This window comes from Alligator sinensis, unplaced genomic scaffold, assembly GCF_000455745.1.
Source record: "Alligator sinensis unplaced genomic scaffold, ASM45574v1 scaffold859_1, whole genome shotgun sequence".
NCBI lineage: Eukaryota > Metazoa > Chordata > Crocodylia > Alligatoridae > Alligator > Alligator sinensis.
In genome coordinates this window covers 719,870-742,826 of record NW_005842656.1, presented here as the reverse complement: position 1 = coordinate 742,826, position 22,957 = coordinate 719,870, and the positions used below count along the sequence as shown (strand labels likewise).

The 22,957-nt window shown below is 60.5% G+C and overlaps 1 protein-coding gene across 1 annotated transcript in view; it reads right to left on the bottom strand.

Moving 5' to 3' along the window:
* Positions 1 to 22,957, bottom strand: part of ARMH3 (armadillo-like helical domain containing 3) — a 77,647-nt gene that overhangs the window by 17,233 nt on the left and 37,457 nt on the right. The window contains exons 20-22 of the mRNA XM_006033725.3: positions 19,140 to 19,222; positions 18,147 to 18,273; positions 15,517 to 15,592 (exon numbers count right to left, since the gene is read on the bottom strand). Of these exons, the coding sequence (XP_006033787.2) occupies positions 15,517 to 15,592; positions 18,147 to 18,273; positions 19,140 to 19,222 (286 nt within the window). The remainder of the gene's footprint in view (positions 1 to 15,516; positions 15,593 to 18,146; positions 18,274 to 19,139; positions 19,223 to 22,957) is intronic.

Sequence of the window (22,957 nt, the reverse complement as noted above, 5' to 3'; positions counted from 1 at the left end):
CTGTTAGCCAAGGCAGCAGCTGCTTACGTGGCCTGGGCTCTTTCTGGGCAGTTCAGCTAAAGCCACTTCCTTCGGGTTAACTGCTGCACTGATGGGTCCTGATAGTGCTCAGAGATCACCCGATGTGTCAAACATGAGCCTGCTTATATTGCAGAGCCTGAAAACAGCAGCTAAAGAACTTGAAGACCCATGTAAAAACCCAGAACTTAACTACTGAAAGAACAAGGAGCAATTAACTATTGACAGAGCAAGGAGCAATGGGCTCAAGCTGCAGCAAGGAAAGCTGAGGTTGGATATTAGGAAAAATTCTCACGAGGAGGGTGGTGAAGCACTGGAACAGGTCACCCACAGAGAGGTGCTGGAGTCTCCATCTTTGGAGGTTTTAAAGACCCGGGTAGACAAAGCCCATCACCTGATGTGGAATGCCTGATGTGGCATTGAAACCCATCACCTGATGTGGAAGTGGAGTAGCTCATGGCCCCATGAGCTGCTGGGGAAGTATCATGGGTGGAAACACCGGCCCCAAAAGGTGGCCAGCTCGAGCATCTACTGCAGGAGCTCCAGCTCTGCTCAAGGGCCATGGTAAGAAGCCAGAACTTAACTACCGCGACAGAGATCACAAGTGTGTAAACTTGGTGACCGACACAAGCAGAGATGAACATCTTGACAGAGAAGCTGGTACAAAATGGGGGCACGCCAGCATAAAGACGGGTCGGGAGACCTGCCCTTCGTAGAGACCGAGGGGCGCGTGAACAAGGTACGGTGTCTCGACCCGTCAAGGACAAGCTGCACTGGCAATCAGACCAGTGTAAATAAACCTGAGCTTTCACCACTGAACGTGGACCTGTGTCTTTTTTGCATCGCGTTGGGAATCTGGAAGATGGCTGCTAGCATCGGCCTCCCGGAGCAGGCACTCTGGCAGCCTGTCCATCAACAGCGACAGCAGCCAGATATCACCTGTGAAAACACAGCTCAGGACCACATCTCCCAACACCCGCAGGCAGCAGCCTCCCTGCTCCCACATCCCTAAGACCCCGACGTGCTGGGTACGTCCAAGAGAAGCAGCACAAAGGGGAAAACCCTCCACTTCTCCATCCCCCAGACACGCGCCCGGACGTGACTCCACCTGCCGGTCCTCTCTAATGACCCCCTGCTGCTTTAGCACAAAAGCCTAGGGATGTTTGAGCAGGTGCCCGTAGCCAACGGTCACTCAAGTGATTGCTTTCTGGCTAGCTCGCGCCCCTGGCGTGTCACGGGGATAAATTATTCAGCACGGCCCCTGCTGAAACGGGCTCTGCAGTGCTGCTAGGGTGAAGCGGCTGTTTGCTGTGAGTGGGCGAGATGATGCATTTGGTACGTATGCCCAATGCCTACAGAGCGCCATGAGCCTGCTCGATAAAAAGGGGGCGCAAGGATGGGGGTCCCGGAGATGGAGGGTGGATGCGGGATCAGAGCTTGCCCTTGCTCCTAGTCCTGGAGGCTGCAAGGGGGAGAGGAGCAAGGGGAAAAGACCCAGATCACTCCCCGCTCCAGCCTTCATGTGACACAAGAGACTGCGCAAGACGGACTCGGGGTCTCGCCCAGCATGTAGCTGGCTCCTACTGCACATAGCTGATTTAAAGTCAGCTGCCAGGGACGTTTGGGCACAGAATTTTTTTGTTTTTAAAGTAAAAGCATTTGCTCTGGAAAGTTGATCGTGGCTTTCCATTGCAGCTCTCCTACCCCTGGAATAGCCAAGGCAGCGGGCCGGGGGTATGAAGACCCCGGGCTTCTTGCCCCGTCATTTGAAAGCCCTACGGCTGATGAGCTGAGCTGAGCTGGAGCCAAGCGGCTCCTGTCACACACGCCGCCCCGTCCGTCTGCATTCTTTATGGCATGCGCGCAAGGGGAAGTGAGGGCTTTTAGGCACCGAGAGACAAATCAATACGAGCTCTTAGCAGATGGGGTCTTCGCAGGGGTCTGCCGCAGCCGCGCTCTGCGCTGAGCACGGCCTTTCGGCTGCAATACTTGGCTGCCAGAGAGGCCAGAACCGGAGCTGTTTGCAAGTCAGCACTTCTCCGGCTCCGGGGGCCAGAGCGGAGCTGGGCCCGCCCCGGCACGTGGCAGCCCTCGACCCAGGGAGCGGGCGCCCGTGAATAACGTGAGGGCCACGTGTGCCCTCCCGTCCCCGCAGCCAAACGAAGGCGGAGAGGCTGGCGCGCAGATGGCTCTGCTCGGCCGAGCGGGCAGGAGACCAAGGGGAGATGTAGCTGCTCCTGGCAGTTGTAGCCGGGTCATCCCTGCACCCGGATGGGGGAGACCCTTCCAGCTCTCAGGGCAGATGGAGAGGCTCCGGCACGGACGGAAAAAATGGATGGAGCCATCCTGAGACAGCCTGCAGCAAGGCAGCCCTCCTCCCCGCTCTGCTAACACAGGGCTTGCTGCGGGGAGGAGGCGACTACATGCAACGCCGCTGTGCCCACAGAAACCCCCCAACCCATCGGCACATCTCTGGCTACTGCTTCTGCCGGTCTCTGTCCAGAAAAGAGCATTGCAGAGAGCTGGCCTGCGCAAGGCAGCAAGGCTTGGGGGTCCAGCGCCCACCGCTTTGCTCCCCTGTCTTGTCAGCTAAGCACTCCTTTTGTGCTTATGGAAGGAGCCCGAGGCCTAGCCGGGGCAGTGACCCCGAGTGAGATGTGACCCACCACGGGGGTCCCCTTTATGGCAGGCACCTGCACCTGAGCCCCAGCCTGTGGCTTGGCTGGGGAAGAGCTGCCCAGAAGGACCCAGCCCATGGATGCCAAGGTCTTGGTGCCCCAGGCCGGATCCATGCGCAGGCTCGGCACTCAGCAGAAGGAGCACGGGAGCGTCCCCCAGCCAGAAGCCACGGGCAGGGGGAAACCTCAAGTGCTCGGGCTCTGAACGCGTGCTGGTAACGCAAGCGCTTTATTAACACGAGACCATCCGGGAGAAGGTCCCAGGGAGGGATACACACAACTCCTTCCTCCCGCCCTGAAGCCCGGTGCCGTGGGGCAGGAGAAAATTCCTCTGCCGGAGGAATGAGGCCATATTAAATACCGCATCCTGCAAGATCATGCATCCTAAGCGGTAATCAACCCTCTCGCTGCTGAGCAGGGGAGCGCGAGCTGGGATGGAAACCGCGAGCTTCACGAGATCTTTTGTGCAAGCAATCAGGTCCAGGCTGTCCAGGGAGATGCTTGTGCTCTCCCCTCCTCTAATGAAGGGAGGAGCTGGAGCTTCAGGCATCGAGGGTGGCTTCCAGGGGGTTTACGAACCATTTGAGCTGGACCCCCAGCAGGGTCAGGCTGCACATAGGGGCCCGGTGTCCGGTGTTCGCCGCCCCAGTCTGCCCAGCCCTGAGAAGCCAGGCCGAGGAGACCGCTGGGACCCTCTTCTCCAGGCTGGCTCCCCAGCTCCTTCTGCACAGGCCGGCCGAGGGGGTGGAGGAGGGGAGCCGTGACAAAGCCCTGTTGGGTGCAAACTCCTGCAATGTGCATCTGTCAGTTCGGTTGGAAAAGGCGTCCATCACTCCCCGGCCCAGCTGCTGGGCTGTGCAGCTGTGCATGGCTCACCCAGCTGCCACCTTGCAGGGGCAGAGACGCAGCAGTGCCCAGGCACACGCTCTCTCCCAGCCCTCCTCTACCTTTATGAAGCAACCCAGGACCTTTGCAGAGAACAGTTCTCAGACATGGCCACATGAACGGCAGCCAGGTCCCTTCCCCGGCTGGGGTGGGGAGGGGGAAAGTGCGTGGTGCTAAAACATCTCTACTAATTAAACGGAGGATGCCAAGAACGCCAGTGTAATTAAGGCACAAAGAAACGGCTTGGCCTAGCTCGTCTCGTTGCAGAGAGATCGAATGAAGCGGCATGCGCTTTTATGGAGCAATTTAATCTGGCACGCAATTAATCGTGGAAGCACTAAGTCAAACGGCGAGATTTCCCTTTAAGCAGCGCCCATCCATCACCGGTGATGTATTCCCAGCTGCCATTTGTTACCCGGCCTCTGAATCGTACAGCAGACATTTTAGGGCCCCGTCGCCCAGGGAAGTGATTTCTGACGGGCAGGAGGGAGTGGTGCCGAGCTATAGACCCCCGAGACAATTAACCCTGTCGCCGTCCCCGGCTGACGTACGGCATGGCCGGAGCCGGGCCCCGCGGGGAACGCGCGGCCGCCGGCTGCCCCGTGCATCCTCGGACAGCAGCTGCACCCCCTCGGCCTCTGCTCTGCGGGCTGAGCAAGCCCAGCTGGCCTGGACCCTGCTCCCCTGCCTCGTCGCACCTGCTCCTGTCCAAGTCCACCCTTTCCCCGGCAGGGCAGGTCTCTGCTGAGAGCTCCCCCCACTTCTCTGCATGGGGCCTGTCCACGGCTCGTGGAGACGAACGGGACAATGAAACCAAAGTGCCCTCGGGTCCAGCCCTGCCACCCCCTTCCAAATGCAACCAGACAGCAGCAGGGCCACAGATGGCCTCGGCGGCTCCGCGGATGTGGCGCTAGCCACGACTGCTCTGCTCCATCACGAGGCCTGTCTTTATTTTATGGGGGAGCTGAGCAAAGTCTGCCCAAATCATCGGAGGTGAAAGGCCGGCTGCGGAAGGTGCTTGCCGGAGATGCGTGGCTTCTGCCAGCTCTTCCTCTCTGCCACTTGCAAGGGATCCGTGTGGCAGATTTCTGCCATGTGGATAGCGAGCGGAGAGGCCGGTCCAAGTGTCTTCCATTCCACGTCTCCCACGCTCAACCCGGACCAAGGCCACGGATGCCAAAGCTGCCTCCCGGCACAGCAAAGCAACACAACCATCCTCTGCAGTAGAGCGGTGCAAGAACAAGCAAGGCGCGGCGGTCCAGACCAGGGCCATACAGACACTCGGTACAGCGCAACGGGCATGCAAGCCATGGCAAAAGATCTCATTTTGCTAAAACGTGGGCTCAGGAGAGACTGGAGGAAGCCTCGGTTAATCAAAATCTGTCCTCAAAAAGGAAAGGAAAGAAGGAGGAAAGGCAATAGCAGCGAGAGCCAGCTGGAGGAGACCGAGCCTGCGTCTGGCTAGCTTCCAGCTTCCACAGGTATGGACGGAGCGGCGCGGCGCGGCGCTGCCTCTATCCCACACTCGAATTATAATGAGGCTGATACCGCATTGAAGTGACAGCAAATGCAAGCACAACTCATTTCACAATTAATCTACCCGTGCTCGCGCTTCTCATTAAGTGCCCTCGGTTTCCTAACAGCCACAGACTCTTCCCTTCGAGACGGACGCCCGGGGAACGGAGCGGCTCAGGCATTACTCAGCCAGGAGCTGTGTGTGCTCGGCACCGGCCGCCGCATTCATCAGGCCGAGGGGCGGCTTCCTCTCGCCAACACCGTCGCTGCGCGGAGGGAGCTCATCAACGGGGCGCTGCTTGCTGGCAGGTTCAGAGACAAGACGTGATACTAAGGGATGGTGAAAAATCAGGTCCCAGGGACTGTGCTGTGTTCAGCCCTTGCCTTGACGGGGGAATCCCAGCGCCGCGGGGCGGGCAGGGAGCTGCGGGGTCACATCCAGCCCAGCCCGGCCTGAGGCAGGATCAGCCCCGTCCAAACCAGCCCAAACAAACCCCGTGTCCGACCTCGGAGCCGCACAACAGTCGCCCCGACACAGCCCCAAGCATCACCCCTGCCCCCGGGAAACAGGGGGGCCGCGGCCGCCAATGTCCTGCTGCTGCCGGGGGGTCGTGGGCGCTGCAGAGAGCCCAGGCCGACTCCATGCCCCCGCTGCAGAGGAACGCAAACCCCCCCCGTGCACCCAGTCTGAGCAGGGGGAAATCCCTTCCTGCCCCAGCGCAGCGTGGGGCTGAGCCTGAGCGCGGGGGCAAGACCCTCCACCAGGACCCGGCGGGGTTGGTGCCAGCAGCCCCATCCCCAGCCCGGGCTGCAGCACCCAGCGCCTCTGGGAGAGGCTTAAACCCCGTGACACATGGAGCAGGACGTGGAGGGTGGAATTACCTCCCAGCCCCACACAGTAACTTATTTTATCTTTCACTTCCAAGGCAGGAAGGGCCTTTGCTTCCGAAACACCGAGTGCCCCCAGCTCCCATGTACTCGGCACCCCAGGAAGTCAGGCCCAGGCGATGGGGCAGCCTGAGGCATCCTTGCACCGGGGCCAACCTCAGCCCGAGGCGAGCCCAGGTCCACGATGCAAGCAACCCCGTTGCGAGGCCAGAGACAAGAGGCCGAAGCAGCCGCCCTCCGAGATCTTCCCGTGCGCCCCCCGGCACCAAGAGCACCAGACAGGGACAGCAAACAGGTGTCACGCAGCGCGGGCCCCGCGCCAGACCTGGCGCTGCCAGCAGGGCTCCGGTGTCCCGCGCGCCAGCCTCCAGGCCGCGAGGGCTTTCAGGTGCTAATAGGCGAGCACGCCAGGGCGACATATGGCAAAGCTCTCGCCTGGGAACGGGAAAGGGAGCGTCTACGTCAGACTGGCTCATCTCGCAGGGCCATGAAAAGTTAATGCTGGGTTCGAAACCCCGAGCAAATGCACAGCGCCGCGAGTTTATCAGGAAAACGTTAAATAATTCACCAGAGAGGAGAGAGTGGAGCCAAAAGGCACGGGGGCTCTTCAACAGAGATGCACGGCCCGTTGTCTTTCGAGGCACCCCCAGAATGGTCAAGGGAAAGACACTCGGCATTTATTACTGACCGTCTCTCACCGGACAAGAATGGCCGGCAGCTTAAAATGAACACCAGGACCTTCTGTTTCACCCAGCGTGGCATGAAACGGCGGAGCTCGTGGCTCCCAGGTGCAACAAGAGCTCAGCCAGATTCCCAAGGGGTCGGACACGTGCTTGGAGGAAAGGGGCATCGGTCGCTCCTGAGCACGGCCTCTGCATCAGACCTGCCTGGACCTTAAAGGCTGCAAGGGAGAGAGGAGCAGGGGAAAACCCAGGTCAGACCCCGGCTATTCTCCGTGGCAGTCTCCGCATGACAGAGACTGGGCAGGCCAGGCCTGGGGTCTGACCCAGCACGTGGCAGCCCTACGATCCCGATGCAGCGAAAGGAAGCGTATCGTATTGCCACCCCGGGGCTGGCAGAGGAAGCCTTGCCTTGTGCTGCACAACACACAACCTGCAGGAAGGAGGAGTTTCGCCTCCGGGGTCGGGGCACCACTGCTTTGTCCCCGTCAGAGGGTCCCGACCCCGGCCGCGAACGCCAGCACTGCCTCCTGCCTTTGCTCCGACTGGAGCCCAACTCGCCAGGCCAGAAAGCCCCGGTCCCCCTCCCCCAGGCCGTGGAGGCCTCACGGCCCCCCCACGCTGCCAAGCAGGCTCCCAAACTTTTCACAATCCAGCTAGCAAGGGGAAAGATGTTGCTGTAATTAACGGGCATGGAGACAGCCTAATTAATCACACAGCAGCTACGAGACAAAGCGCCTGAACCGTGCGCGCTCTGCAGCAAGGTCGGCTGACAGGAGTCGCGGGTGCCTTGCGGATCCCCCCTGGTGCCCATCCACAGGCCCCCAAAATCCTCCGTCTGTTGGGTACCGGGAGGGCACCCTGCGATCCGTGGGGCTCCATCCATCGGTGCTCCCCAGCCGTCCCCCCCAGGGGGACAGCAGCCCCCAAAGCCAACAACGGGGTCACTGCAAATGCTGCCGCCTTCAGAGTTAACCCCTCCTTCGGCCGAACGGGACCAGCCCACGAGAGCTACTGCAGTCGGCGGTCCCCATCCCGGGCACACCCCGGAGGTTACCCTTCCCGCTACGAGGGCTCCGGCACCGCGTTTCAAACAAAGGTCGCAGTCTGGAGCACAAAGGAGCCGCCTCCCCCGAAAAGCCCGGGTGCTCTGAGCTACTATAATTCAGCTCAATTCAGCTCCTGCCGAGTCTGACGGGGTCTAAATTAGATGCAAAGATGTCTGAGACCAGGAGATGGTTTCACATGTTGCAAGAAAAACACAGTTCGTTCCAGCTCCCCTCCCTCTTCCACCCCGGAGAGGTTTGGCTATTGCTGAGCTGCCTGGTACCCGAGGACCGCGTGAGCCTCATACCTCTTCTGCTCCTGGAACAAAAGCATCTGTCTGTACATGGGGGAAAACACCTGGGAAAAAGCGCTATGGTGGAAAACTAGCATGTGCAGGCACACGTGCATGCGTGTGTGCACACGTGTTTAAATACAATGCGAGTCTTCTTGCAGCCCTTTCTGCCCCTCCCGGGCAAGGGGAGCCGATTCCCAGCTTTGCGACGCAGCCCAGGAGTGGATCACAGCTCTTGAAGCCGTGCTAACGATCCATCAGCACTGCGCCGAGTTCAGGACTGAGGCAGGCACTTCATTACCTTAATGAGCAGATGAACTTAACGAGCTGGTACTTTGTCAAGGCAGTCCTAAAGGAAATATTAAGGGAATAGCGCGTTTATGTTTCTAAAGCTAAATTAAATTGTAGGCCTCCCACCAGTATGAAATATTAAGGGGGGAAAAAAAAAGAAAACCAACATTACTGAATATTAAATGCATTTTTTTTTTCAATAAGCACAAATCCCACAGCCCGGCCCTACGGTGGGGATAATAATCCTGGTGGCTGCTGGGAGCAACAGATTTCCTCCAAACAGGAGGGGGAAGAGAGAAGCAGACTGCCTGGATCCCATTTGTCTGGTGATTACGGTGTTATTTAAGACATCACAAGCCCACAATGGTATTTAGACTGTTTGCATTCAGGAAGAAAGTGGCTGAACGCTCTGCCTCTGTCGAAGGGAGGCGTTCGTTTCGTGCTGGAGGCGAAGCCAGGGGAGACGAGCCCCCTCGACTTCTTGCTCGCAACAGGTGCAGCACGGGGAGTTGGTCTGAGCTTCGCACGGCGCCTCGAGCCCGGTCTGGCTGGAGCGCCCCTCGGGATGGAAACGGCCGCACGGGACCCACGGCCCGCTCATCTCCCAGCTCCCCGCTGGGCCGAGATGACACGGAAAAGGTGCCAACTGCGAGGCCGAAACCAGGGGCCAGGACGCAGCCGGAGGGCACCCTGAGTGCCACATAAAATGCCAAAGCTGCCATTGCCCATCGTAGCGCCGCCTTTCCAAAAGGAAACCCGCACCTTGCTGCTGCCTCAGCTGCTGGAGGGAAGCCTCGAGAGGCAGGAACCAGCCGATACATGAATGTCGGAGGGTCTGAAGGGCCTGCGCAGTACGCGCCGTGGCTGGGGTGCTCTCCCCGTGCTCAGGCCGTCACAGACCATGCACAAGCCACCTAAAACCGGGCAAAGGCAGGTACCATCACGAAGCCGCTGGTGTGGCCCATTCAGACGCCCCCCACTTTGCATCGCCAAGCCAGCGGAGCCTGGTGTAAGTCTTCTTCATGTTCCCATCCCATCGGAGGCGGTGAAGCAGGGAGCCAAGCGGCCGACCCCGGGCCAGAGGCGCTGAGCCCACTGTGGGCATGCAGGGGAGCTCCATCTAGTCAAGCAGGTCCGGGCTGCTCCGCGAAACAGCTGGAAGGAAACATCTCGTTTCCTGACCCGGCACCAGCGTGCAGCCCTCGGTGCGGCGCGGCTTTGTACAGCTGGCGACGCAACGGCGGATCCTGCCTGGCTATGCCGCTCTGTGGAGCACATGGTGGAAGAGGGGCCGGATACCACCAGTCACCCTGAGAAATGCCCTCCCCGCACTCTGCCACACCGTGGAGCCCCATGCGAGCGGTAACCGGACACACAGGCCACTGGAGAACTGTGCTGAGCTGGCAGCCGACCGCAGGGGCCAGGCAGGAGAGCAATGGCAGGTAAAGAGGCCCAGCTGGCTCCACGGGCAGGGACTGACCGCCTGGCCTCACTTCCCGCAGCAAAGCCAAATATCGACGCCAGGCCAGGAAGGTCTGAAAGGAAGGCCCAGAGCAGAGCCCCCAGGCCACAGCCGGGGTACGGCAGAGCAGCGAGAGGAGAAAGGCAGCAATGCCTGGGCGAGCCAGTGGTGCTGCGTGGCTGTGGGCATCTCCAGAGCATCTCCATGCCCGCTCCCTCGCCAGCTGGCCATGCCGCACGCCTCGCCCTGCTGCTGTGTGAACCCGGAGAACCATGGGGAGAAGCTGGAGGTCAAACCCGCTGATCCAAGCCCCGTCGCCTGGCCCCGGGCACTGCGAGGGAGGCACCGGCTCTGGCCCCAGCTCCGCAGCCTGGCTCCTTGTTGCAAGCTGCTCAGCTCACAACCTGCTTCCGCTCTCCCAGCACCCACCCGCTGCCTTGCAGTTTGGCTCCTCTCGGCTCTCTCCTTTGGGGCGTCAAGCTCACAGGGGACGCTCCCTTGCTAGCAGCTGGGTCACAGCTGCATGTCCTTAACGGGGCTGGCTGCCCCTTCTTAAAGGGACAGAGCACCCCGTTACAGCAGGACACGAACCTGCCTGTGATGCAGAGCAAACAGTTTGGGGCTCGTCTGGGATGATGGAGGCTGCCTGGAGCCAGTCAGGATGGCCTGGGGCAGGCTCCTCACAGAGGGAAGGAGTCATGGAGGGGGGAAAAGCATCCCTCAGGGCATTGGGGTGACCTCCTACCCATGTCCCAGTGCTTCACTAACCAGCACTGCCCCTGGAATGGGGCCGTTGCCCACAGGAGCTGGGGCATGAGATGGGGGGATAAAGCAGGATGGCACTGGCCTGGGATCCAGGTGCAAGACCAGCCATGGGGGATGGAGAGCCCAGGCAGGACGCAGCTGGATCCTGGCATGCCTGCCCCATGATGGGATGGGATTCTCAGGCTGCCCCTGGTCGCCCGGAGGAGGGGAAAGCACCAGCCCGGACCAGGCTCAGCTGGCACTGAGGGCGGCACTGCCAACGAGGAAGTGCACGGCAGGAGAGGAAGCAGTGGCAGGAGAGCTCCAGGGCACCTCTGCCACGCCAAGACCCCTCAGCAGCAACACGACAGGGCAAACACACCGAGGATGGGACACACAGAGGGATCTCCCAGGCAGTCCCTACATCCAGGGCCTCCTCCTATGCCCTCTACGGCACGAGCTGTCGAGTCTACACCGCACCCTTCCACCTGCAAAGCGAGGTTAATTATCCTATTGGCCTCCTCGGGAGACTCAGGGGGGCCAGGTTAATGCTGACACAAAGGGATTTTAATACAAGTGAAGGTACAAGAGCATCCTTCCCTCTCTCCCTGCACCGAGCATGAGCTACTCCTCAGGCTGGACCAGCGGGGGCCTCACCCTTTCCGGACCTGCGGTCCCCTTGGGAAAATGCCGGCTCTTAGTCTGCACTCTTTTTCTGCCTACAGAAAAATACTAGAGCCGTGGTTGTGCTGCAAAGGCCTCGGGCTGACCCCGGCAATGGATTCCTATGCACAGTGTCTAGGCTTGTGATCCCGTTTGCATGCCTGATGGTGCTAACGGGGTGTGACACCCCACAACACCCTTGAAAGCACCTCGTGGCCCCCTGGGTGAGCACCCCTGGCTCAGCGCCTGCCTGCCTGCCCCTTGCTGGGACCTCCCTGGCAGCCGCAGATCAGCGGCTCCAGCCTGGCCCCTTTCAGCAAGGACCCGACGACCCCCAAAGATGCTCTCTGCCTTGGCGTGAACAAGGGTGGGGAGATGGGGCAGGCCTGATTAGCGGTGGCAGTGCATCAAAGGTAGTTACCGCTTCACCTGAGCGAACAGCTTAATTGAGTCATTATGCTGTCACCAGAGCAGGTTTCCTGTCCGGCTAGGCAATCAAAGCGATGGAAGCACAGAGGACAGCAGGGTCAGGCCCCTGGTCGTGCAAGGGGAGCTGCCTTACTGTCAGCCCATCGAGGGTCCGGCGCCGGGGGTCTCCGCTAAGGGTGCCCCACAAGCGGCTCAGCATTGCACGTCCCCAATGGTTCTCCACAGAGCCCCTCCTGGGCTGGCGCGTGGCTGGACCAGCCTCAGTCCCCCCTGGGGAAACCCTCCAACCGCCTCTGATGCCAGCAGCATGCAGACCCGAGCGCCCCATCTCTCCAGGCAGGAAGAGCCATGCTCCAGCCAGGCCGTGGCGGGTCTCCGCTTCCTCGCAGCTCCCCATGCACCCACACCTTCCCCCAGGCTGGCCTCAGCTCTCACAGTGCAGAGCAACAAGGAGCTGTCTGCAGGCTCCAGCGCCAGAGCCGAGAAGCAGGGATGATCCCCCGGGAAGGGGAGCAGAGCGTGAGGCCTTCTGCAAAACCTGCTTGGCTCTAAGCTGGTCCCAGATGGTCCGACCATCCGGATAGACAGCCGGCATCGCCGCTGCGCACACGGCTTTGCAAACCACAGAATCCCAGAGCCGCGGGGCTGGCAGGGAGCTGCGGGGTCACATCCAGGCCCAGCCCTGCCGGAGGCAGGATCAGCCCCGTCCAAACCAGCCCACACCCTGTGTCCAACCTTGGAGCAGCACAACACAGTCGCCCCTGACACAGCCCTGGCATTGCCCCTGCCCCCAGGATACTGGGGGGGTCACAGCCACCAATGTCCTACTGCTGCCGGGGGGTCGAGGATGCTGCAGACAGCCCAGGCCAAGGCCGTGCCCCCGCTGCAGAGGAAGGCAAACCACCCCCCCCGTCTGCGCCAGTCCAAGCAGGGGGGAAATCCCTGGATTTCCCCCGCTCCTTCCCTGGTGTCTACCCCTCCCAGCCCTAACGGTGAAGAAGCTTTGCCTGATCTCCAATCTAAACCTGCTTTGCTGCAACTTCCAGCCATGGCTCCATGTCCTGCTCCGCAGCAAGACAGAAGAGGTGCTCTCCCTCATCTTCATGGCAGCGCTTCACGGATTTGAAGGCGCCTCTCCTGCGTCCAGGGATGCCAGGCCTCCCTGCAAAGGGAAAGGACTGCATGGCAAGCCCACGAGGATGGAGACCGGCAGCAGGCGGTTCAGTTCATTCATCACTGGGTTAATCTATTTATTCACCTTGAGGAAATCATGGCTCAGGGGAGAGTTTATTAAAGGAGCAGAGCGATGCAGGCGCCACCTCGCCAGCGCCGCCAGCCCTCAGAAGATGCCCCCTTGAACCTGGCATTAATAAGGGCCTCATTAAATGCCAACGGGGGAGGTGTTGTCTGAAAGGGGCTCATTAGCCTCAAAGAACGACTTGGCTCCAAAGTTGCTTATTCTCTCCTAGGTGCGAAGGTTGCTTTTCCAACCGATGAATGCCAGGGCTGGTCCCAACTAGCCGGCAAGGCAGTGAGACAGGGAAAACCACCGGCCTCTCGCCGCTCTAGGGAGCCACACACGCCGGGTCCCGGGGCGCTGAGCGTCCAGCAGGAAGGTGGAAGGGTTTCATCGACCGCTTCCAAGAGGCACCGAGCTGTTACGGGAGGAGGAGAGCAATCATTCTCCAGGCCCGACGTGGTGGCACCTCAGGCAGCTGCAAGCTATGGGTAAGACTCTGCTCTACCATCCACCTTCTCCCCCCACGGGGCACGGCCAGGTCTCCGGGACCCGTGGGAGCGCTAGATAGGTGGCTGCGAGAGCCTGGGGGCATGAGCTCTCCCTGCTAGCTCCTTCCCTGCCACTCCTCCACCCGCACAGCCACAGCCTTCAAGGGCAGGAACATCAGATGGTCGCGGGACATTAAGTCTCACCCAGGGGCTCCAGTCCTAAGCCCGGTAACTGCGTCTGGCTGTGGCATCTTCATCCATCACAGTCTCAAACAGCACTGTGCCTTTAGGCCGAGGACAGCCAGGACTCCTGTGAGATTCCCTCGGTACGACAAGGGGGCGCTGGACGGGCACCTCTGGGCACCAATGAACCGGTCCAGAATGAGGGCAGCAGTTTTCAGGAGCCTTGGGGACATCTCCGGATCCTCATCAAGGAAAGCAGGAGCCAGAATCTGGAGCAGCTGAAACCTGCCCGGATCTGAGGCCAGGCCTCAGGGCACGAGATGCAGCCTCCCTCGCCTTGCACCCGGCGGCTGCTTCTTGGCCAGCAGGAACAACCAAGAAGGGAGAGGTCTGGGTGTGATGTGGCGACATCCCGGCCTCACTGCCCCAGCGGCCCTATGCTGCCAGCGCCGGCCTCTGCAACCGAGCCCCCGCAGCCTCGCCCCAGCCCCCAGCTGCAGCAGAGTCGCTGCAGGGAGCTGGTGGCTGCTGAGTCAGCGCGGACACGTCCCCTCTCGCCAAGAGAAGGTTGCGCTCCCCCGGCACGGCCATGCACTGCATTAATGAGGATCACAGAGTCCCAGCACTGCAGAGCAGGCGGCGCGGACAGAGCGCGGCATCTCCCTAGTGCCTCTGGACCTCCCAGGGTGCTGGAAGGAAGCTGGCCCTCAGCACCCTCCTGCTGGGAGGCTGAGACTTGGGCCAGGGAAGAGGTGGGTGCAAGGAGCAGAACCGCCCTGCAGTCCTGACGCTGGGATGTGAGTATGTTGGGACCAGCAGCCCCGAGCAACATCCAGCCTGCTGCTGGCTGCGCCCATGGGCTGCACGGGACGGAAATCAGAGTCCCAGAGCTGTGGGGCTGGCAGGGACCTGTGGGGGTCGCATCCAATCCAAACCCTGCCTAAGGCAGGATCAGCCCCATCCAAACCAGCCCAGACAAACCCTGTGTCCAAACTCAGAGCCACACGACTGTCACCCCGAAACAGCCCCAGGCATCGCCCCCGCGCCTGCCTCTGGGAAAGCAGGAGGGCCACGGCCACCAACATCCTGCTGCTGCAACAGGGGTTAATAAATGCTCCAGACAGCCCAGGCCCAGGCCGTGCTCCCGCTGCAGAGGAAGACAAAACCCCCCTACGCGACCGGTCTGACCAGGGGGAAATCCCTTCCTGCCCCAATGCAGCGTCGGTCTGAGCCTGATCACAGGGGCAAGACCCTCCACCAGGACCCTGCGGGGTTGGTGCAGCAGGAGCATTGGCACAGCCCAGCCCCATCCCCAGCCCGCGCTGCAGCACCCAGCACCTCTGGGGGAGGATTAAACCCCCTGACACAATGAACGGGGCAGGGAGGCACAGCGTCCAGGGTGCAAAAAGGACATTGACTGGCAGGTACCTTAGTTATAATCACACCCACACACATACACACACGGATACACACCCCATGTGTGCGTGCACACACACGCACACACCCCCCGCCCCTCCACTTTCTGTTCCACTGCTCAATTTACACGTTACCAGTAGGTTCTTCTCTCACCTCCCCTCGGCCCCACGTGGCGCCCTCAGCTTGGCTTCAGAGGCAGGGACAGACCCTGTCACCACCCTGGAACAACCTGTCCACGAGGGTAGTCACTCCCCCCCGCACCGGCCCTTTAGCTGGAGGGTTTCACGGGTGCCAACGGAGCAGGGGCCACGAACAGCACCTTAAAGCAAGGGACCCCAGACACCCCGTCCTGCGGCAGGACTGAGCTGCTACGGGATGCAGCATGGGAGACCCCCAGCACCGCGCTCTCCCCTGCTGCCTGCTTGCCCCCGGGAGGAGTAGCTCACACGTGCCCGCGCCAGGCTCAAGGTACTCGGAGCCCCTGACAGAGCAAAGCATCCATCACTAGAAAACAGCCCTTGGCTCTCCCCCTTCCTCTCCCTGCCAAGCCCCGCAGCAGCCCGGAGCCCCCTAGAAGGGGCCAGCTCCACCCCTCACCTGATGTTGACCAGTGCATGGGTCACCTTGCTCGCAGGCTCCTTCCACTGGCCCACGTTGGTCGAAAGCCTCAGAACTGGAAGAGAGAGAGAGAGAGAGAGAGGTGGGTCTGCCAGCCTGTACCAGCCCCAGCGTGATGCCTGCAATGGCCTGATCCTGCCCGGCCAAGGATGCAGTGAGGTCAAAGCACCCAGCGCCCACGAGAGAATGGAGCTGAGGGACGTAGCCCAGCCCAGCGCGAGGCTTCCTACTTCGGCCCTGGCCCAGGCCATTGCCTTGGAGGCTGCGTACAGGAAACAGGGACAAAAACCAGGTGTGCAGGCGTGTGCTGCCTGGGAGCATGCATGCATATGCGAGTGTGAGCATGCGCACATGCATGACCATGCGTGTGTTGATTGTGTGACTGATCCCCAGCTTGATTCCAACACCTCGTCTGTATCTTGCATGCGATTCCTCCAGGTATCAGCTCTGTACGGGTCACAGCGTGAGCACGCAATGCAATGTGCCTGGATTTTACCCCACGGTAAGGAGCCCTCGCAAGCTGGCTGCCTGGAGCAGGGGCTATGACAGCCCCTGACAGCTGGAGGGGTGGACAGCCAGCTGGTCGAGCAAAGGGTTCCCCTGGGGTGAACTGCCCAAGGCCACAGACACACAGCTCATTCACCAATACAACCTGCAGTCGCAGGGGTAATGTTATCCTGGATTGCAGGGACTTACTGGGGTAAGACTGCATGTGGTATGTCTGCTCTACTAGTTATCATGGCACCAAATGGCCTGGTCCCTGCAGTCAGCCTGTTGCGTGTGCATGCACTAAGCCCCGGCAGCTTTTCCATGTTCATCCCCTTCTGCTCTGGTTCCCGTCGGCTCTGGGCTCTGTCCACACTGGACGATGTCCAGGGATTTAAGCCTATCCCAGCAGAGAGCAATTCTCGGCTTCTCCAGCCACCAGTGCTGCAGACCGGGATTAGCGCTCCTGTGCTGGTCCCGCCACAGATGGGCTCGAGCAGGCCGGTGAGCAGGATGGAAGAGGCTCCACAAGAGGCAGGGCACCCCGGGGCACTGCAGCCAGATGGCCCGCGGCTCGGGTAGGTTCAAAGCCATGAGGCTCCAGGGCTCCGACGGCCTTGGCATCTGAGCACAGGACAAAGCAGGGGAGGGGTCCAAGTCCTGGCATTTCATCTGCACTGGCAGCGATCGCATGGGAGTGTGGAGGTTTCCAGATCCACCTGCCCAACGATGCTGTTTCTGGGGCTAGAGTCTCCCCGCAAGGTGCATCTTGTCTTCCTATGTGAGAAGGCCCCCACACCCCCCGCCCCGCCCTCTGGGCAGCACCCGCCCGGGTCCATCTGGGACCACCCACCTGGCTTCAAGAAGCAGATCCATCTGTCGGCCTGGTGGAGCCAAGACTCACACAGAGACCAGGCAGATGCCCTGGGCCCAACTCCCCGCAGCCGAGACCCTTGAGGGGCGACTGCCCTCCAGGCTCCAGCTTCCCCTCCTCTGAACCTCAGCCTCTGCTCACAGTCAGCCCAGGAGGGAACAAGCAACCCAGAGCTGGTACCAACGAGACCTCCTGGCTCAGACACCCACAGCTGTCCCAAGGGAGAAGGAGTTTGCATCGCTCCGCTTCTCTCCAGCTTTGCCCAGAGGACACCCAGGCACCATTGCCCAGAGCAGGCGCTTGGTTCCTGGGAGGCTGGGGCTCCTCCTGGCTTGCTCTGGGCCCTAATGGCCTCCCTGGCCCTTTGGCCATGGGACAAAGGCTCTGCGGCAGCAGCACGCATCCCCAGCTCAGAGGAGGCTGCATGAGTGCAGGTGCGGCAGCGAATGCCCCTCTCTTCCCTGGCCCTGGAGGGTCTTCTCTCCTATGCCATCCCAGGCAGTTCTGTGGGGCTGGCAAGGAGGAACATGCCCCTTGGGACAGGGATCGGCAGAGGGCACATGGGCAGGTGAGCAGGCGGTTGCGGCTGTTCGTGGACATGGCTTCATTCACACGGCTTGATCCTGCTTCTGCGTGATATCTGTAACTTGTTCCCAGAGACCAGGCACTGAAGACAGCTCCGTTTCCCCTCTTTGCCAGCGTGCAGCAAGCTGCTGTCTCTGCAAACAGGTTGTGGGGAACGGGACAGGACAGGACAGGACAGGACAGGACACACTGGCTTCCTTGCTTGGCTCTGGCAATGGTGGGAGCCCCCTATGCCACTTGTCCAGGCTCCTTGTTTGCATTAACAGTGCCTGCTGCGCTCTGCCACCGGGCCCTGCATCGGGTTGCTCTCTCCCTGGAGCTGAGGCCGTGCTTTCCCAGCTGGAAGACTGATGCACCGTGGCAGCTCTTGCCAGCATTCAGTCACAGCGACAGGGCCGCACTGACCTTCACTCTCGCTGCCTGCAAGAGGCCACCCACGCCATCTGCTCCCTGGCTGACCCGTAACGGAAAGAAGCACTGTGCTTTTTGCATCAGAGAACACGGAGTCTTCTACAAGCTGAGCCTCCCTCAATTCCTATCCTGGCACGTGTGCCAGCACATGCATGCCCACCTGTGCATGCAACCACAGGGCAAGCAGGGGCCTCCAAGGTAGGACGTGCAGGCTGGTCTGACCTGCAGCGGCCCAGCTCGGCCGGACACTCACCCATGGAGTAGAGGTTATCGAAGCTCTGATGCATGCGGATGATCTCGTAGTACAGCTCGTCGTAGCTGCCGGGCGTAGGCAGGAAGGTGTCTCCGTACGTGATGAACATGTTGAACAAGTTCACGACCTGCAAGAGACAGGCCGTAACATACACTCAAACCACGGACACCTGTCCAGTCCTCTGTCACCCCTGACACTGGCTTTCTCTGGCTCTGCCATCTCGTTACGGGTCGGGGACTTAACGACACTGCACTGGCTGGCGGCACAGCCTGGCTTGTGGCTCTGCTGGGCAGGGAAGCTGCCACGACTAGGAAGTGTGACTGGACCCACCCCAGCCCCAAGGTTGCGTTTTCCAGGCATGCTCTTTGCAACACGGCTGTCCAAAGCCCTCTCCCTGCCAGGGTGGGGTCGGTGGGGGGTGTTCCCAGGAGCACTGGGCCTGTGTGCAAGGGCTTGGACCCCAATCCCAGGGTTCGGCCACCACTGGAGAAGGTGGCATCCTAGACATCTGCATAACACCACATGCCCCCTCTCCCATGGGGTCGGCCTGGTCTTCCCCAACCCGAATGCTCCTGGTTTACTCCGCAGAAGAGGGCCAAGCTCTGGAGGAAACGTCCGATCACGGGGCTACCCAGCCTGCGGGAGCTATTGAAAGAGAGCTGGCAGGGCTCCTGGGTCACCTAGTCCAACCTCACCCTTGTGGGCAGATCATCCTTGTCTAAAACAGCCCAATCTGCAATTAAGGACTCTCAGGGATAGAGACCCCGCGAGCGGTCTGGGCAATGCGTTCCCATAAAGTCCTTCCTAATAGCCAACCTAAATCTCCTCCGTGGCAACCCAAGCCCTTGATATCTGGTTCTGTCCACAGCGGACAAGCCATCGCCGCCCCGTCACAGAGCCACCCTTGCTGTAGTCAAAAGCTTATCAAGTCTCCTCTTCTCCAGATCAAACAGCCCCAGCCCTAGACCCCTGCTTCTTGGGCCCCGTACTCACCATGAGCGCCAAGGTGAAGATGTTGTGCTTGGCCAACAACACCGTCTCGTTGGACATGAGGAACTTCAGCAGGTTGATCAGAGCTACGAGAGAGAACAGCAATAGTCACCGCTCTTGCAACCCCCCAGGCCCCCGCCGGCCCGGAGACCTTCCAGGCAGCCGGCTGATTTCTAATGGCCATATCAGCCGGAGGGTTTTACATGAGTGTTTCCAAAAGACTCAGTAGTGAAGAGAAAGTCCCTAGGGACTTATTACTGTTCCTCACTAGACAAAGACCGGGGGGGGGGTCACAGCATGACATGAGCAGGCCGGCAGTTTAAAATGAACACCAGGATGTTGTTTCCCCCAGTTTGAGATTAAAGGGGGAGCTCGTGGCCCCCAGACGCGGTGGGAGCTGAGAGCTCAGCCAGATTCACCAGGGTCAGACACGTGCTTGGAGGAAAGGAGCATCGGTCGCTATTGAGCAGGGAGCGCGGGCACGGCCGCTGCATCGGACCTGCCTGGACCCTAAAGGCTGCAAGGGCGAGAGGAGCAGGGGGAACCTGCTGGGACCCTTCAGCCTCCGCTCTCTGCTGCCGCGTGACACCGGAGACTGGGCAAGACGGACCTGGGTCTGACCCAGCACACGGCAGTTCCTATGGAAACAGATATCGCAGAGTCCTGGGTTTATTCGCCTTCACTGCTTTGCAGGTCAAATCTACTCCGTCTCCCGTTGAGATGCTTGACAACGAGTGTTTGTACCTGCTGGGACCTCCAGCTACCTCCATCCTGGCCCCCGCATTCCCCGCCGGAGCCCAGAGACCCAAAGCTCGGCCATCGCTGCTGCCTAGACACAGGGCACAATGCACACGTGGCACTTTGGCCACTTTGCTACCCCAGTTGTGGTACTGCCACCCCACCGTGGATGTGCTACCTCCCCGTGCTGGCCGCGGAGGGCAAACTGGCTCAGACGTGGAGACACAGCAGGACAAGACCCCAGAGGTGCCCAGCGCAGCAAAAGCTGAAAGCAATCAGGGCTAATTTCAGGGGCTCTCATCAAGTCACCTTCGTGAAGCGTGATTGCACTGCTGAACGCCTGCAGAGATGGAAACAGACCCCAGACACGTCTGGGCTAATGCTGAGGCTAGCAGCAGCTTTCCCAGCAATGGTCTCGTACAGAAAACTGCCCAGGACCACAGGCAAGCTCTGGACTTGCCCTCAGCTTCCCCAGGTCTGCTCCCGGGGGTCTGGGACGTCAAACTGCCCAGCGAGGTAGCGAGCGCAAGGTGAGGGGTGTAAAGGCAGGATTTAAAGAGCCCTTTGTTGTTTGCTGCTTGGAAACAGTGTCTCACGGTGCAACGTCAGGCCAGGTCCTTCCCTCTCCAGGCACCGCTGCAATGGTTTCTGTCTTTGCCTGCGTGGCAGGGCTGTCATGGCCATGTGAACTCAGAGCCGACCCGGGGACAGCAGCAGAAAGGGGGAAGGAAGGGGACCAGCCCCTAGAAAACATAGATGCTCCTGCCCCGTGCCGCCCCCCCAGCCGCCAACACGAGCTGGCTCCGGACCTGCTCTGGGTCCCGGGCTCCAGAGCAACTGTCCTCAACCCTGCGAGACTCCAGCCCCGCTCGGAAAATGCCGGCTCTGAGCTCTCACTCCTTTTTTGCCTACAGAGAAATCTTATAATCCTTCTTCTGATGCAAAGAGCGCAGACGCAGCCGGACCGGATGGTTTTAACCCTACGGCTCCTACTGGAAATCTCCAGGTTTCTCCTTTCAAGGGTGCAGCCTAGTGCGGCACCCTTGAAAAGGTCTCAAGGCACCCTGGGGTGCTGCGGCAGCTTGGTGGAGGAGGACGAGCTGGCAGGGGTGGCTGCATGGCGAAAGCTGCAGCAAGGGGCTGGCTGGCTGGCTGGCTGGCCACCCCCCCCGGGGCTCGCGTGACCTGCCATGGGCACGGAGAAGGTGAAGGGGGCTCTGCGGTGCAACAAGGCCTGGAGCCCCCAGCACAGAGGCAACGTGCAGACATTTCCTTCCAGCTCCCTCAGTGGCACAGAGCAGGGCAAAGGGGAGGGGATTTCAGCAGAGCCTGTCCACAGACCCTGCCTCTCTCCCCTTGCAGCTCCAAGCGTCCTCAGCCCGCGGATGTCCTCACGAGGAGGCTGCAGCCTTCGCGACAGGCCAGCGGGACCTATCCTGTCTCCTTCTGACCCTGGTTATCCTCCCAGCTGCCCATGCGTATCATGACAGCTGAATGAGCTGAACGGGGGCAGTGACGCCCAGGCCAGGGCTACTGGCTGTGAGACCTCTCTCCAGCCACTGGCCGTGGGACCAACGGGTTCTTCCATCGCTCTCCTGCCAGCAGCAGCACTGCCCTCCCTGCCTGGCTGATGCACGGGCATTGATCCAGCCTCCCCGGGGGATGGAGAGGGGCAGCCCCTGCAGACAGCTGCTGCAGCCCGTGCCAGCCGGCTGGGGACTGGTGGCGCCGATGGAACGAGCCAGTTTCAAACACTGCTCAGCTGTGCATAGCGATGCACCGACACCTCCCCGATTGATACCCGGAGCAAAAAGCTAATGGCGGTCAATACCCCAGGCCTCCAAATCGCCAGAGCAGAGCTCCAGGGAGCAATAGGGCTGCTTGCCATCTGGAGCCAGACCCGCACGCCCGGAAATCACTGCTGAGAGATACCCATTTCCCTGTCCCTGCATTACCAGAGCTGCTGTTTGCTCCAGCAAGCAAAGAGTCCCCAGGCTGCAGACAGAGAATCACAGAATCATAAAAAATGAGGGTTGAAGGGACCTCAGGAGGTCACATCTAGTTCGACCCCCTGCTCAAGGCAGGACCAGCCCCAACTGCATCATCCCAGCCAGGGCTTTGTCTACCCGGGACTTAAACACCTCCAAGGACGGAGAGTCCAAAACCTCTCTGGGGAGCCTGTCCCAGTGCTTCACCACCTTCCCAGCGAGACAGTTTTTCCTAATACCCGACCTCAACTTCCCTTGCTGCAGCTTGAGCCCATTGCTCCTTGTCCTGTATCTGCCCCCACTGAGAGCAGCCCAGCTCCATCCTCTTTGCACCCCCCCGCAGGGAGGTGAAGGCTGCTATTCAATCCCCCTCCGTCTTCTCTTCTCCAGACTCAATCAGCCCAGGTCCCCCAGCCTCTCCTCACCAGTCCTGTCCCCCAGCCCACAACCATTTCCATTGCCCTCCACTGGACTCTCTCGAACGTGTCCACATCCTTTCTGCAGTGGGGGCCCACAGCTGGACACAGGACTCCAGATGTGGCCTTCGCAGTGCTGAATAAAGGGGAAGGATCACATTCCTCCATCTGCGGGCACCGCTCCTACCCATGCAGCCTAGGATGCCGTTTGCCTTCTTGGCAACAAGGGCGCACTTGGCTCATACAGAAACCGAGGACAAGACAGATTGGGCAATCTCGGTCCAAGCTCGGTCTATCCCTAGAGGTACTGCAATGAGAAAACTCAAGGTGCTGGGTGCCGAAACAGCGACCGGGGATGTGTATTTTAAGGGCACCGGCTGCAGCGTGGAGTTCGGCAGCTGTCAAACGAGGTGCGCTAGGAGAGGAGAAACCGGGCGCTTATCTGACAGTAACCTGGGACCCGCCGCCGGCTGCTGCCTGACAGCAGAGCTGATTCGTTAAGCTCTGCTCTGCCGTCAGCTGCCCTAATGAATTGCTGCGGCATCGCTATGAAAGATTTTGAGGAGTGATTTAAGCCTGTAATTACGCGGGGACGCGCAGCCCCTCGTCGGCCGGGCACGCGGCTGCCCCTTCCCGCGAGTCATAGCAACTGGGAGGAAGGGCTCTGCTCCCGGCAGCC